The 14,028-nt window shown below is 37.1% G+C and overlaps 1 protein-coding gene across 2 annotated transcripts in view; it reads right to left on the minus strand.

The window, feature by feature from the left end:
* The window catches only part of RNF103 (ring finger protein 103), a 94,973-nt gene that overhangs the window by 30,547 nt on the left and 50,398 nt on the right, over positions 1–14,028 (minus strand). For both annotated transcript variants that reach the window (XM_012774332.3, XM_012774330.3), the window contains one exon: positions 33–93. In XM_012774332.3, the coding sequence (XP_012629786.1) occupies positions 33–93 (61 nt within the window). The remainder of the gene's footprint in view (positions 1–32; positions 94–14,028) is intronic.

Below are 14,028 nucleotides of genomic sequence, written 5' to 3' on the forward strand. Positions count from 1 at the left end.
CAGAGAATAGGAGACATAAAATCATAATTTACCTCTTATTTGCCTGTCCACAACTCTCATTTCCTTTCTTATCTTCAATGACCATTCATTGACCTGGGAAAGATTTTAGAAAAGGAATTATAAGAGAAGCCAACACTCCTAATTCAATCACTTTTAAAGAATTTTGTATTAATTCTACATTTATTCCAGACACAAAATAAAAAAGAAAGCCATTTTCAAAGATATAACTTTAGAGCCAAATTCTACTTTTTAAATTTTCATCTCTTTTTATTCACAGTGCATAGAAGTTCCAAGCTATTCAAAGATTCTTAGCTGAAGGCAGGCAGTAAGAAGCACTTTATATAAAACCTCAGAAGGAGTATGGCATTCTGTGAGTACACAAAGATTTTTCAAGAGGTACATGGGCACAGATAATTTTAAGGGCATCAGAAGATTTTCATCTTTGACATGTAATCATTTCAAAAACTACTCTGCCTATGTCATGAGAATTCATCTTTTCCTTCTTCCCTTTAATAATAATGCTTTTCCATTTTGCAAAAGAAAAACATTTCCCAACCCTTGTCTCTTATTACCATAGTACAGCTCCCTGATAGGCAAAAACCTCTGAAGCACTAAACATAGAGCTGACTGGAAATACTAGTGTAGGTGTTGAGAAAGTAGTAAGTGACTCTAATGATTAGCAAATAGTTATGCAAGTGAACTGTTTTCCAATTCTTCATTTTTCAAAAAACTTTAAGGAAAACCTGAGTTGTCAGCTGATTAATCATTAAAAGTCAATTTTATACTAAATCACTATGCGCTTTTTGGTATATGACTAAGTAGAAGTGACACTGTCATAACAAAACTCCTTCCATTACCATTTGCTTATTGTATTAACAAGGTTTCTCAGCATTTCAGTCTAATAAATCATAAAATAGGAATAGAATTGATGGTAAATCCTTTTAGCATTCACTCATATAGTATTCATCCATGGACACAAACTAAATGACATAAAAAATCTCTATCATTAGAAGATACATTTCCAATAAATTTCACTTTTAATGTTTAATAATTATTTAACAAAATCTGTAAAATACTGATTATGTAACAGTAATAATTTATGGAAGTTGACAGAATCAAAATGGACTAGTGTTTTCAAAATGCTGACAAACATAGCTGGAAAAGGCTAAGAAGTAAGGGCTCTTACACTTGTATGCCTTAACAAAAACTATCACAAAGACTCTGCAAAAACTGCATTCTTACACAAAAGCCACCACAACTTTATGCAAAAAATACCTCTGCAAGGACATCTGCCCCAAATTGCCTGTCCAACCTCATACTGGCATTACCCCTGTTATTGGTCTTTGTAGCCAAGGATAATCATTTCAAAACAATTATGTAATCCTGTTTTTCTTTAAAAACCCTTGCCTTCCTTTACCTCCATAAATACACACACAGTTTACTATGGCTCATATATTCCCATTGCAATGCTCTACTCTCAAACAATTTCTTTTAGAGAGCCTCTCTACTTGTTATTTATTTAGGTTGACAAACTCTACTCAGAAGAAATATTTAAGCACTTAAAACTGTATGTTCATACAATTTTTTGAAATTTTTTTAAGAACTATGAAGTGAATTAGACAATTTTTAAAAATGTAATGTTAGGTTTATGTACATTTTTTGGAAGCGAAATTTATATAATACAATCAATTGTAAAGTATACAATTAGTGGCATTTCGTGTATTTACAATGTTGTACAACCACCAACTCTCTCCAGGTTCAAAACTTTTTTAACTACTCAGAAGAACACACTATACCCTTTAAATAATCTCTTCCTATGCCCTACCCCCCCAATGCCCTGGCAACCACTAATTTGCTATCTCCTATGGAACTGTCTATTCTAAATATTTCATTTAAAAGAAAGCATACAATGTGTGACCTTTTGTTTCTGGTTTCTATGCTAAATGGCATCATGTTTTCAAGGTCATCCTGTTATAGTATATATCAGTACTTTTTATGGCTAAATATTATTCCATTACATAATATGTATATAACACTACTTGTTTATTCATCCATCTGTTGATTGATATTTGGTTATTTATACCTTGGCTATTTCAAAGTGTTGCTCTGAACATTCATGTACAAGTATTTGCTTGACTGCCTGTTTTCAGTTCTTTTGAGTATATACTTAGGAGTGTAATTGCTGGGTAAAATGGTAATTCCACGTCTTTTTGAGTATCTACCAAACTGTTTTTCACAGTGGGGTCACTATTTTACATTTCCATCGGCAATATATTATACAGGGGTTCCTATTTGTCCACATCTTACCAACACCTGTTATATTCCAATTTTTTGTGATAGTCAATCTGCTGGGTGTGAAGGGATATCTTACTGTGGTTTTGATTTACATTTTCTTAATGCCTAACAAAGTTGGATGTCTTTTTACATACTTGTTGGCCATTTGTATATCACCTTTGGAGAACTGTCTATTTATGTCTTCTGTTCATTTTTTAGTTGGGTTGTATTTCTTTTTATAGTTAAACTGTATGAGCTTTTTATATATTCTGAGAGTAGACCCTTATCAGAGACATGATTTGCAAATATTTTCTCCTATTCTGTACATTGTCTTTTCACATTCTTGATAATGTCCTTTGATACACAAAACGTTTTAATTTTGATAAAGTCCAATGTATCTAAAGAACATGTTTTATGAACTCATTCTTAAAGTCTAAGCTTAAATGTTTCTTTAGGGAGTCATTCCTTGACCCCCAAAATAGGTTTAATCCCCCCTGCTGTATAACTACACAGAACCCTATACCCCTTCTCTTTTGTAAAGCTCATAAGGAGACTACAGGCTCCAGAAGATCAAAGAGTTTTTCTTATTCACCAAGCCTTTGCATAACGCCTGGCACAAAGCAAATGCTCAATAAGTATCTGCTGAATTTAACTGCATGGAATATGAGATATGAGGAAGGGTCAAAAAATTTCAGCCATAAATAACAATTATGCAACAAAAATTTCCAGAGTCTCTTCTATGTATGTTTTAAAATCTCAAAGAGTAAAAGTTTCATGGAAATTGTCCAAAAAAAATTCCTTTTAAACTTATAAAATGAAAGGGACTTTGCAAAAGAAAACATACCTAAAAGAAATGCAAAAAGCCAAAAGTATCTGGTCATGTCCCATATCAGTGCTTTTCAACCTGAACTACACACAAAAGCCAACTGGGAAACTTAAAAAATACTAATTTGACTGTACTGGAGGTAGACCCCAAATGACAGGTAGCAAAGTCTCTCCAGGTGTTTCTAATGTTCTGTTAGGGTTAAGAAACATAGTCCAAGACAAAGAGCTCAAAAAATGTATCAGACTGGGTGTGGTGGCTCATCCCTATAATCCTAGCACTTTGGGGACCAAGGTGGGAGGATCACTTGGAGTCAGGAGTTCAAGACCAGCCTGACCAAGAGTGAGACCCCATCTCTACAAAACAGAAAAATTAGCCAGGCATGATGGCTCACACCTGTATTCCCAGCTATTCAGGAGGCTGAGGCAGGAGGATGGCTTGAGCCCAGGAGTTTGAGGATGCAGTGAACTATGATGATACCACTGAACTGTACCCAGGGCAACAGAATGAGATCCTGTCTCCAAAAAAAAAAACAGAAATAAAAATTTAAAAAAAATGTATCAAACAAGTCTTATTATTACTGTTAACTAACATCACTATAATAAACCAAAGGAAATTTAAAGCAGATAAAAAGAAAATTCAACAAACATTTATTTAGTGCCAATAGGATTTCAGTAAATGAAAGGCATTAATAATTGATAAGTAAATAGAACATAAGGAGTACAGTATAAAAAAATCTATTAGTAAATTAGACAATATGCTGTGAAAACCATAAGAAACCTACAAAAAGAATTTCACACTATCAAAATATATCCTTCATTCAAATTCATTCATAAAGTCTACTACATGCCAGACAAACTAGCCGCAAAGGAAACTAAAATCAGTAAGACACCATTTTATATAAATAGTGCTGAGACAAATGGCAAGACAAATAAAAAACAAAATGATTGAATTCCTGTTCCATCCCTCACTGAAAATAATTCCAGGTGGACTGAAGACATATATATAGAATGCCAAACTGTGTTACTTTAACAAGATAGTAGTGGAGAATATATTTATGATTTCAGGGTATAGAAGGATTTCTTAAACAGTACATAAAAAGCAAAAACCATTAAAAGGAAAACACTTAATGTTTTTATCTATACTGAAATTAAGAATTTTTATTTATCGTAAGACTCCAGTAAGAAAGTAAAATATCAAAAATTGGGAGAAGGTATTTGTAACCATATAAATGGTAAAAAAATAAAAGGCATTTATAAGGACTTTGTATCCAGGATATATAGAGATCTCTTATGAACAAATGTTTTTTTAAAAAATAGAATTCTAAAAATTATACAGTTGGCCCTCCTTACCTGTGGGTTCTGCATCTCTGGATTCAACCAACCACAGATCAAAAATATTTAAAAAAAAAAAGGATGGTTGCATCTGTACTGAACATACACAGACTTTTTTTCCTGTCATTACTCCCTAAACAATACAGTGCAACAATTTACGCAACATTTACATTGTATTAGCTAGTATAAGTAATCTAGAGATGATTTCAAGTATACAGGAGGATGCGCAAATACTATACCATTTTATAGCAGGACCTTGAACATCCATGGATTTTGGTATTAGGGGTTGTGGAACCAATCCCTCACAGATACCAAGGGTCAAAAGTATGTGAAAATATATCTGCAGGATAATTTAAGTCTTTGGATGATCTCATCTTCTTCCAGAGAGGACTTACATTTGCTTCTGGCAAACATCTAGCTTAAGTGCACTGGCAACTGGTTCTTAATTAATCTTGAGTAATCCAATCAGAGATAGAAAGTATTTGCAGGCCGGGCATGGGCACGGTTGCTCACGCCTATAATCCTAGCACTCTGGGAGGCTGAGGCGGGTGGACTACTCGAAGTCAGGAGTTCGAAACCAACCTGAGCAAGAGTGAGACCCCGTCTCTACCATAAATAGAAAGAAATTAATTGACCAACTAATATATAGAGAAAAAATTAGCCGGGCATGGTGGTGCATGCCTGTAGTTCCAGCTACTCTGGAGGCTGAGGCAGAAGGATTGCTTGAGCCCAGGAGTTTGAGGTTGCTGTGAGCTAGGCTGACACCACGGCACTCACTCTAGCCTGGGCGACAAAGTGAGACTGTCTCAAAAAAAAGAAAGTATTTGCAGCTGGGCTTCAGTTTTTGTGAAAACAAGTCTATCTCCTGCTCTCTGTTACTGCTAAGTTTGTATCTTTTCAGAGTACCAACCAAAAGCCCTAGATATTTACCAGAGGCCCTTATGAACTCCAATTTTTGTACTCCCCAACCACAGGGTCAAAAGCTCTACTCAAATTCTCAGTTTGTCAGCCACTGCATTTCAGGAATTAAAGGATCTCTTTAGGGGGAAAGTGGTCCCAAATGATTGGGTTCATGTAATCGAACTCCCCCCTTCTCTAAGATCTTGATTTTGCAACTTGTCACTGCCTTGGCAGATTTTAGTGACTTAAAATAGTTATACTTTTTGTTTAGACCTTCTAGTTATTTTTGGCAGAGGGTTGGTTAAAAACAATTTAGTCCATAATCAGCCTTGTAATTTTTAAAAGACTCTATATCCTAGTTCTGTTCCATAAAAAGGCCTAGTAGTAGGGACACTCCAGTAGCAAAATGAATCATGAGCACCTAAATTTTGGTTTCTAAATAGCATTCCCACTAAAAGAAACTAGTGCTTCTTGGAGATATGGCTGATTTCAGGTTTCAGGCTGGGAATACACAAATCACACCAGGATATATTATGCCAGAAAATAAAAAAACATTCAAAGATAAATAAGGTTATGTTAAAAGGAGACAGGAATTGGCTTGAAACAGCTTCCACTGGCCAAATTTTTAAGTATTACAGCATCAAACAGAATAATGGTTAGAAATGATTGTAACACACGAAAATCCATAAGTCCAAAATGGTGTTTCTGAGAGGGGTGGAGGGGAGAGAGAAAGCATTTGACACTACTGGATACTATTATAACAATTCCTTATTCTAAATACTGGTGATTAAATAAAAACATTAAGTACTTATCCTGCCTTTTCAGTAGAAACTGTATGGCCAGGTTAACAAACAGCCACAGATAATGAGGGACAGATCTTTACAGAAGACTGGCATCTAAAAAATGAGGAATAGGCCGGTTGTGGTGGCTCATGCCTGCAATCCTAACATTCTGGGAGGCCAAGGCAGGAGGATCACTCAAGCTCAAGAGTTTGAGACCAGCTTGAACAACAGCAAGACTCAGTCTCTATTTAAAAGATAATAATAAATCACAGAATTAGGAAAATCACCATTATAAAAACTCTTTTCTTTTTTCTTTTATTTTTTTTGAGACAGAGTCTCACTTTGTTGCTCAAGCTAGAGTGCCATGGCATCAGCCTAGCTCACAGCAACCTCAAACTACTAGGCTCAAGCAATCCTTCTGCCTCAGCCTCACGAGTAGCTAGGACTACAGGCATGTGCCACCATGCCCGGCTAATTTTTTCTATATATTTTTAGTTGGCCAATTAATTTCTATTTTTAGTAGAGACAGGGGCTCGCTCTTGCTCAGGCTGGTCTCAAACTCTCGAGCTCAAATGATCTGTCCACCTCAGCCTCCCAAAGTGCTAGGGTTACAGGCGTGAGCCACGGCGCCCGGCCACCATTCTAAAAACTCTTATAGATTAGTTGATCAAGGGCTAGGCACAGTGGCTCACGCCTGTAATCCCAGCACTCTAGGAGGCTGAGGCGGGCAGATTGCTCAAGATCAGGAGTTCGAAACCAGCCTGAGAAAGGACAAGACTACCATCTCTACTATAAATAGAAAGAAATTGGCCAACTAATATATAGAGAAAAAATTAGCCGTGCATGGTGGTGCATGCCTGTAGTCCCAGCTACTCAGGAGGCTGAGGCAGTAGTATTGCTTGAGCCCAGGAGTTTGAGGTTGCTGTGAGCTAGGCTGATGCCATGGCACTTACTCTAGCCTGGGCAACAAAGTGAGACTCTGTCTCAAAAAAAAAAAGAATAGTTGATCAAGAGAGGGACACCAACAGGCCCTAAAGTGTCTAATGAACAGTTAATGAGGAATAGGACATTCATATGGTGCCAAAGTATCACCCACCCCTCAGATTACTTACTAGCAGCAAAAAGAAAAACATAACAGAGATCTGGTTGTCACTACCTCAACCAAGTGACCAAAGTTATTAGCATCACTAAGTATGAGACAACCAGACATTATATGCTGTCTGACGTGATATACTAAGTACACAGATTACCTGTGAGGTATGCTTACTAAAATTGTTTAACCTGAATTTAATTGAGCTTAGACCCAACTTCCATTTCATAGAAGCAGAAAATACAAGAAAAAGCTAACCACAAGATACAATCAGACAAATCCAGAACAAGGAACAGTCTACAAGACAAATGGCCTACACTTAACAAAAAAGTCTTTACTCTTACAATGGTATAAGTAAAAGACAGGAGAGGCTGGACACAGTGGCTCACGCCTATAATCTTAGCACTCTGGGAGCCCGAGGTGAGAGGACTGCTTGAGCTCAGGAGCTCAACACTAGCCTGAGCAAGAATGAGATTCCGTCTCTACTAAAAATAGAAACTTAGCCGAGCATCATGGCTTGTGTCTATAGTCCCAGCTACTCAGAAGACTGAGACAGGAGTTTCACTTGAGCTGAGGAGTATGAGGTTGCTGTGAGCTAGGCTGACACCACAGCACTCAATTCAGGGCAACAAAGTGAGACTCTGTCCCAAAAAAACAAACAAAAAAACAAAAAAGTAAAAGGCAGGAGATTACCAAACAAAAGCAAATAAATACAAAACATGGTCCTTCACTGGATCCTAACTTAAAAAAAATTTACAAAAGACATACTGGGGACCTAGGAGCAGTGGCTCACACCTATAATCTTTGGAAGGCCCAGACAAGTGGATCACTTGAGGCCAGGAGTTTGAGACCAGCCTGGGCAACATAGGAAGAACCGTGTCTCTACAAAAAATCTTAAAAATTAGCTGGACATGGTGGTACATTTCTATAGTCCTAGCTACTTCTCCTTGAGGAGTTCAAGGCTACAGTGAGCTATGATCATACGCATTCCAGGCTGAGTGACAGAGCAAGACCCTGTCTCAAAAAAAAAAAAAAAAAAAAAAAAAAGACATATTAGGAATACAATGGGGGGAACTTAAATATGGACTGGATACTTGATATTAAGGAAATTTTGTTCATTGTGTAGAAGAATTTCCATATTTTCTAGAAATGCAATCTGAAATGTGAAATGTGTAATCTCTATTCTTCAAAATGATTCAGTAAAAAAATTAAGTTTATCAAATAATAGTCAAATGCTATTAAAGTCTGAATTTAGATGATTAACATATGGGTTTTCATTATACTATCTGCTATGGTATGAATGTTTGTGCATCTCCCAAAATTCTTATGTTGAAATCCTAAACCTCAAAGTGATGGTATTAGGAGGTGGGCCTTCTGAGAGGTGATTAAGTCCATTAGGAATGGGAATAATGCCCTTATAAAATAGGCCCAAGGGAGCTTATTTGTCCCCTCCCCCATGTATGGACACAGCAAGAAGGCACCATCTATACACCAGAAAGCAGGGGCCTCGCAAGACACCAAATCTGCCAGTACCTTGATCTTGGACTTCTCAGCCTCCATAACTGTGGAAAATAAATTTCTGTTGTTTATAGGCTATCCAGTTTACAGTCTTTTGTTATAGCAGTCCCAAAGCAATAAAACACTATTATTTCTTGTACTTTTCTTAAAGCTTAAAATTTTTCATAACAAAATTTTAAAATAAAGTACTTGGCATTTTGTAGGTGTTCTATTTTAAGAAGAAATTAAACTCTTCATGACAAAGACAGTGTCTTTATGACAATATATACAACAGTGAAATGACAAGCCACATAAATGGAGAAGATAAAAATTTTAAAAGATGCTCGACTTCACTGGTAATCAGGAAAAAGCCAGATAGTAATCTCATTCTTCTAAGATTGGCAAAAGTCAAAAATTCAATAACAAGTGTTAGAGAAGATGTAAAGTCAGGAAACTTTCATACTTGCTAGCGAATTTATAAATCAGTTCAACTCTTTTTGGAGGCCAATTTGGCTATTTTTACAAAGAAGTCACAGCCTAAGATCCAATAATTTCACTTGCAGACATATATTCTAAAGAAATTCTTTCACAAATACACAAGGATACATGTATTAGACTGTTGATTGAAGCATTGTTCTATTACCAAAAAAAACAATCTAAATGTCCACATGTAAGGGTATGAATAAATCTCATTTTCAAAATATACAAAACAATACTAGGCATACCAAATTTAGGACGTTTGCTGTCACTCTCTGTGAGAATGTAAGGAAACAGGATAAAGAGAGTAAGCATGTATAAAAGTGTATTTGTTTCCTGAGGCCACCATAACAAAGTACTTAAAACAGAAATTTCTTGTCTCACAATTCTAAGTCCAGAAATCAAAATTCAGTATCACTGGGCCAAAATCAAGGTAGCAGAAGAGACATGCTTCCTCCAGAGGATCTAGGAGAGAATCCATTTCTTGACCCTTCCCACTCTTTATAGCTGCAGGCACTCCTTAGCTTGTGGATGCATCACTCCAATCTTCAAAGCCAGCATCTTCAATTTTCTTTCTGCTCTATGTTCATATTGCCTTCTCCTCATCTGTAAGAGTTAAATATCCCTCTGACCTACTCTTAGAAAAATACAAGTGATTATATTTAGGGCCCACCATCTTAAGAGCCTTGATTTATTCATACCTGCAAGGATCCTTTTCCCAAATAAGGTAGCATTATAGGTTCCAGGAATTAGCACCTGATATCATTTTTCAGTCTACCACAATGGGTATCTACTATCCTCTGTTCTTTAATTTAAAATATTAAATAATTTTTTACATTTTCATGAGAGAAATTAAAGGACTAGAAAAAACATAACAAGCAAATTCTTAAACAAAAGCAGAAATACATAAAATCAATTTAAAATGGGGAAAAAAACAAACACTGACTCCAAAAATATTTTGAGATGATAATTTTAATACTTTTTAATGGCACAAATTCAAAAGATAGAGAAAAGTGTATAGAGAAAAGTAAGCTTCCCTCCGATTTTTGTCCCTCAGTTACCAAGCTCCTCTCCCTAAAATCTTGATCTCTGAAGGAAGTGTCTCCCTCCTGTTACCCTGATTTTGGCCCAGTGAAACTAGAATTTTGTGTATCATTTCAGACAATCTAAAATACATGTAAAACTAGAAATTAGCCCAAAACAACAAATATAAGTGAACTTAGATGAAAATCTGCCTATTCTGATCACTGTCAGCAGAGTATATGTCAGCTCAATTATCAAATGTCCAAGTGTTCTCTCTCACCATCTCTACTTCCATCCATCAAACAAGTACCCAATGGGCACCTTACTTTTATTGGAGTTCAACATTATGCCAGCACAGTGGATGAAAGCATAAATAAAAATATAATCCTTGCCCTCAAGTACCTTACAATTTTGCTGAGGACAAAGTAAAAGAGAAAAATATTCTACCAAGATAGTACTGTGTCTATCTTCTCTGATCTCTTTAATTCTGTCCAAAACTGAGCTCTTCAGCACCCTTTCCTCCATCATTACCATTCTCATCAAACCTGCTGTTTCCCTGAATTCTCTCCATTTCAGTTCATGGCACTGCTATTCAGGGCCATGGTTAGGTGTGACTAGAGGGCAGGGTTAAACAAAAACCTAAGAATCATCTTTGCACTCTTATCCCACAAGTAGTATATAGCAAATTCTGACTATATATCCTAAATATTCATAAAACGATCCTCTCCATTCCCATTCTAAGACCAGTATCATCTCTCACCTGGGCCACTAACTGGCCTCCCTACCTAAATCTCTTCTATCCAATTCATGTCCTAAACCACTGTTCTGAATGCTCCCCATCTTCAGCAAGCATGACACACAGACCTCTGCTAATTTGCCCTCTATCTCCCTCTCCAATGTTACATCTTACCACTATCATCACTCCTCCTACATCCCACTCAGAACAGCATTTCATCCTCCAACCATTCTGAACTTTTTCCTGGCTCTTCCATCTTCCACACTCTATCCTTGCACATGCAATTCACTATGCTAGGAATTCCTCCCCTTTCCTAATCTTATACCTACCCATCTGCCTTGCTAATGTCTCTTGTGACAAGACCCAGACACGCTCCCTGACCAGTTCTCCTTCCCCACTCTGAAGAGTTAATCACTCCCTCCACTGTGACATCAAAGACTTTGTTTATATTTATATTACTGCCCTAAAGTATATTTGCTCACATGTCAGTTTCCCCAGTAAACTATATTTTTTTAAGTCATCATTCTCTTATTTTTGTAAACCTGGTTCCAACCGAATGCACACCAAAATATTGCAATCTTTGTTGTATGAACTAAGTCAATGAAGCTTCATCTTTTTCTCTATCTCCCCTTCTCACTTTCTTCCCTTTCCTGATAGTATGCCACAAGGAGTCATGACCCAGTCTAAGGACATAAGTTAGTCATATGATTTAAGAATTCTGGTGCCACAGAAGGTAGCACTCTACCCAAAGGCTAAATCAGTGAAGTCCCTAAGTAGGACAGCACAATTTTCCAGCAGAACCCCAAATCCAAAAGAAGAACTCTTTCCAGCAGAATCTCATGTCCCCCTGATTCCCAAACCAAGATTGTCACAGGTTTCTAAATGGATTATAAAACATCCTCATCCTCAGCAGGTCCAGTATTGTCTTTACTTATACCGTTTAAGATAGGTTTCACCACTAAGATGTCTCCCCCAAAGTGTCTGAGATGTCTAGGGGCAATGACTTTAGTCTGTTAAGGCTATTTACATAGCAAATGTCTTCTTGGAAAATTCCTTGAAACATTGCTCATCTTGGGACTCCCTGACCTTAAATCTTACTTAACCTTATTCTGATACTCACTTATCATTCAACAAACATTTATTTAGCACCTACTCTATGCTGCCTACTATTAATATATCAGATTGCTTGGACTACCACCCATAATGTATCTTACTTGCCTGACCTGACCTGTCATCATGGCCTAAAAGGTACCATATGGGACAACCACGATGGTATAGCATGACTGCACCTGGCCCCTCCTTATCCTGTGTCAGAACCTGGACCCTCGTGTCTGCATCTTCCAGCCTCTAATAGAAGGCATATTATAAATTTATCACAACTCAAGAGATGCCCGGCTGAGACAACAGCATTTAGTCAAGTCCCTCTCTTTCTCTAACGCCTCTTCCCTTTCTGTCAACATTATCACATTTTTAAAAATTTCCTTTGCTTAGCTTCTTTTATGAAGTTGAATATGTTATTTCTTTCTCCTTCTTAAAAAAAAAACAAAACATTACTTCTCTTCTTATTCATATATGGCTCTCAGTACTTCATCTGTGCATCAGCAGCTCTACAGAGAAAAAAAATATTTTCCATCTGTGATAGTTAATTTTAGCTGATAGTTAATTTCACCTCAACTAGGTTGAGGAATACCCAGAAAGCTTGGTAAAGCACTATGTCTGGGTATCTCTATGAGGGTATTTCTGGAGAAGACTAGCATTTCAATCAGTGGACTGAGTAAGGAAGATCTACTCTCACCCAATGTGGGTGGGCACCATCCAATTGGTTGTGGGCCCAGACAGAACAAAAAGGCAGAGGAAAGGTGAATTCTTGTTCTCTCTTTCTTTTGAAGCTCAGACATTCTTCTTCTCCTGTCCTTGGATATCAGAACTCCAGGTCCTCCAGCCTTTGGACTCCAGAACTTCCATCAGTGTCCCCTTCAATCAGCAGGGGGCAGGGAGAGACACCGATGGAAGTGCTGGAGTCCAAATCCCTCTCCCCATTCTCAGGCCTTCAGCCTCGGAATGAGGTACACCACCAGCTTCTCTTGTTCTCCAGCTTGAAGATGGCATATCATGCGACTTAGCACACGAGTCAATTTCCACATTAAATTCCCAGTCATCTATTTATCCATCCTGTTGGTTCTGGTTCTCTGGAGAACCTTAATATACCATCCCTGCTTTATTTCCACTTTCTTGAATTACAGACTCATGCTAAATAACTCTAGCAAGTGACAGAAACACTGTTTCCATGTCACAAGGTGTGAGAGAGACCCTAGTGCTTAGTATTAAAGAAGCTGAACCTAAAGTAGAGAATCTTTTGACAAACTAAAACAACATATAATCAGAACTGAAAGTGTACTTTGAAGAACTGAGGAGGAACTTGAAGAAAATCTTAGGCAGGGTATCTCCAGCACTGGATAAAATAGATCACCTATCTAATACTAAAAATCCTACTAAATAGTCAAGAACCCATTCATAGGCAGGAAGGGCATGGAAAACATGATAGCGACCGGTCAAATCATTTCTAATCATTCCGGCCTAGAGCTGCTCACTCCAACCTCTGAACTCCTATAACTGTATATGCAGTAACCAATCCAAACTTGTTTTTGAAAATGTTTATCTCATTTGCTAGAAGTTAAGTTCTTTGGCTTATTTAATCTTTAAAATCCACTTTTGGGAGGCTGCATAAACAGTATGATATAACATTATGAGTATAGGCCTCAGGATACTTACTAGATTATAACCTCTGGTGCTGTAATTTACAAACTGAATGACCTTGGGCAAATTACTTAAACACTTTATGCCTCAGTTCCACACTTTACAGACTGCGGATAATAACAATACCTACACTGTAACATTCAGAGTCCCAACAAAGTATGTATCACAATGCCGGGTTCAATACGTTGGCTAAAGGTGGTAGTTAATACTAATCTTTATACATTCTACAATCTTACTACTCAAGTGCAAACAAGCAGCATCAATATCACCTGGGAGCTTCTTAGAACTCCTGGACCCTACCTCAGACCTACTGAATCAAATTTTTAATTATGACA

Source organism: Microcebus murinus, chromosome 3 (assembly GCF_040939455.1).
Source record: "Microcebus murinus isolate Inina chromosome 3, M.murinus_Inina_mat1.0, whole genome shotgun sequence".
In the NCBI taxonomy this organism is placed as follows: Eukaryota; Metazoa; Chordata; class Mammalia; order Primates; family Cheirogaleidae; genus Microcebus; species Microcebus murinus.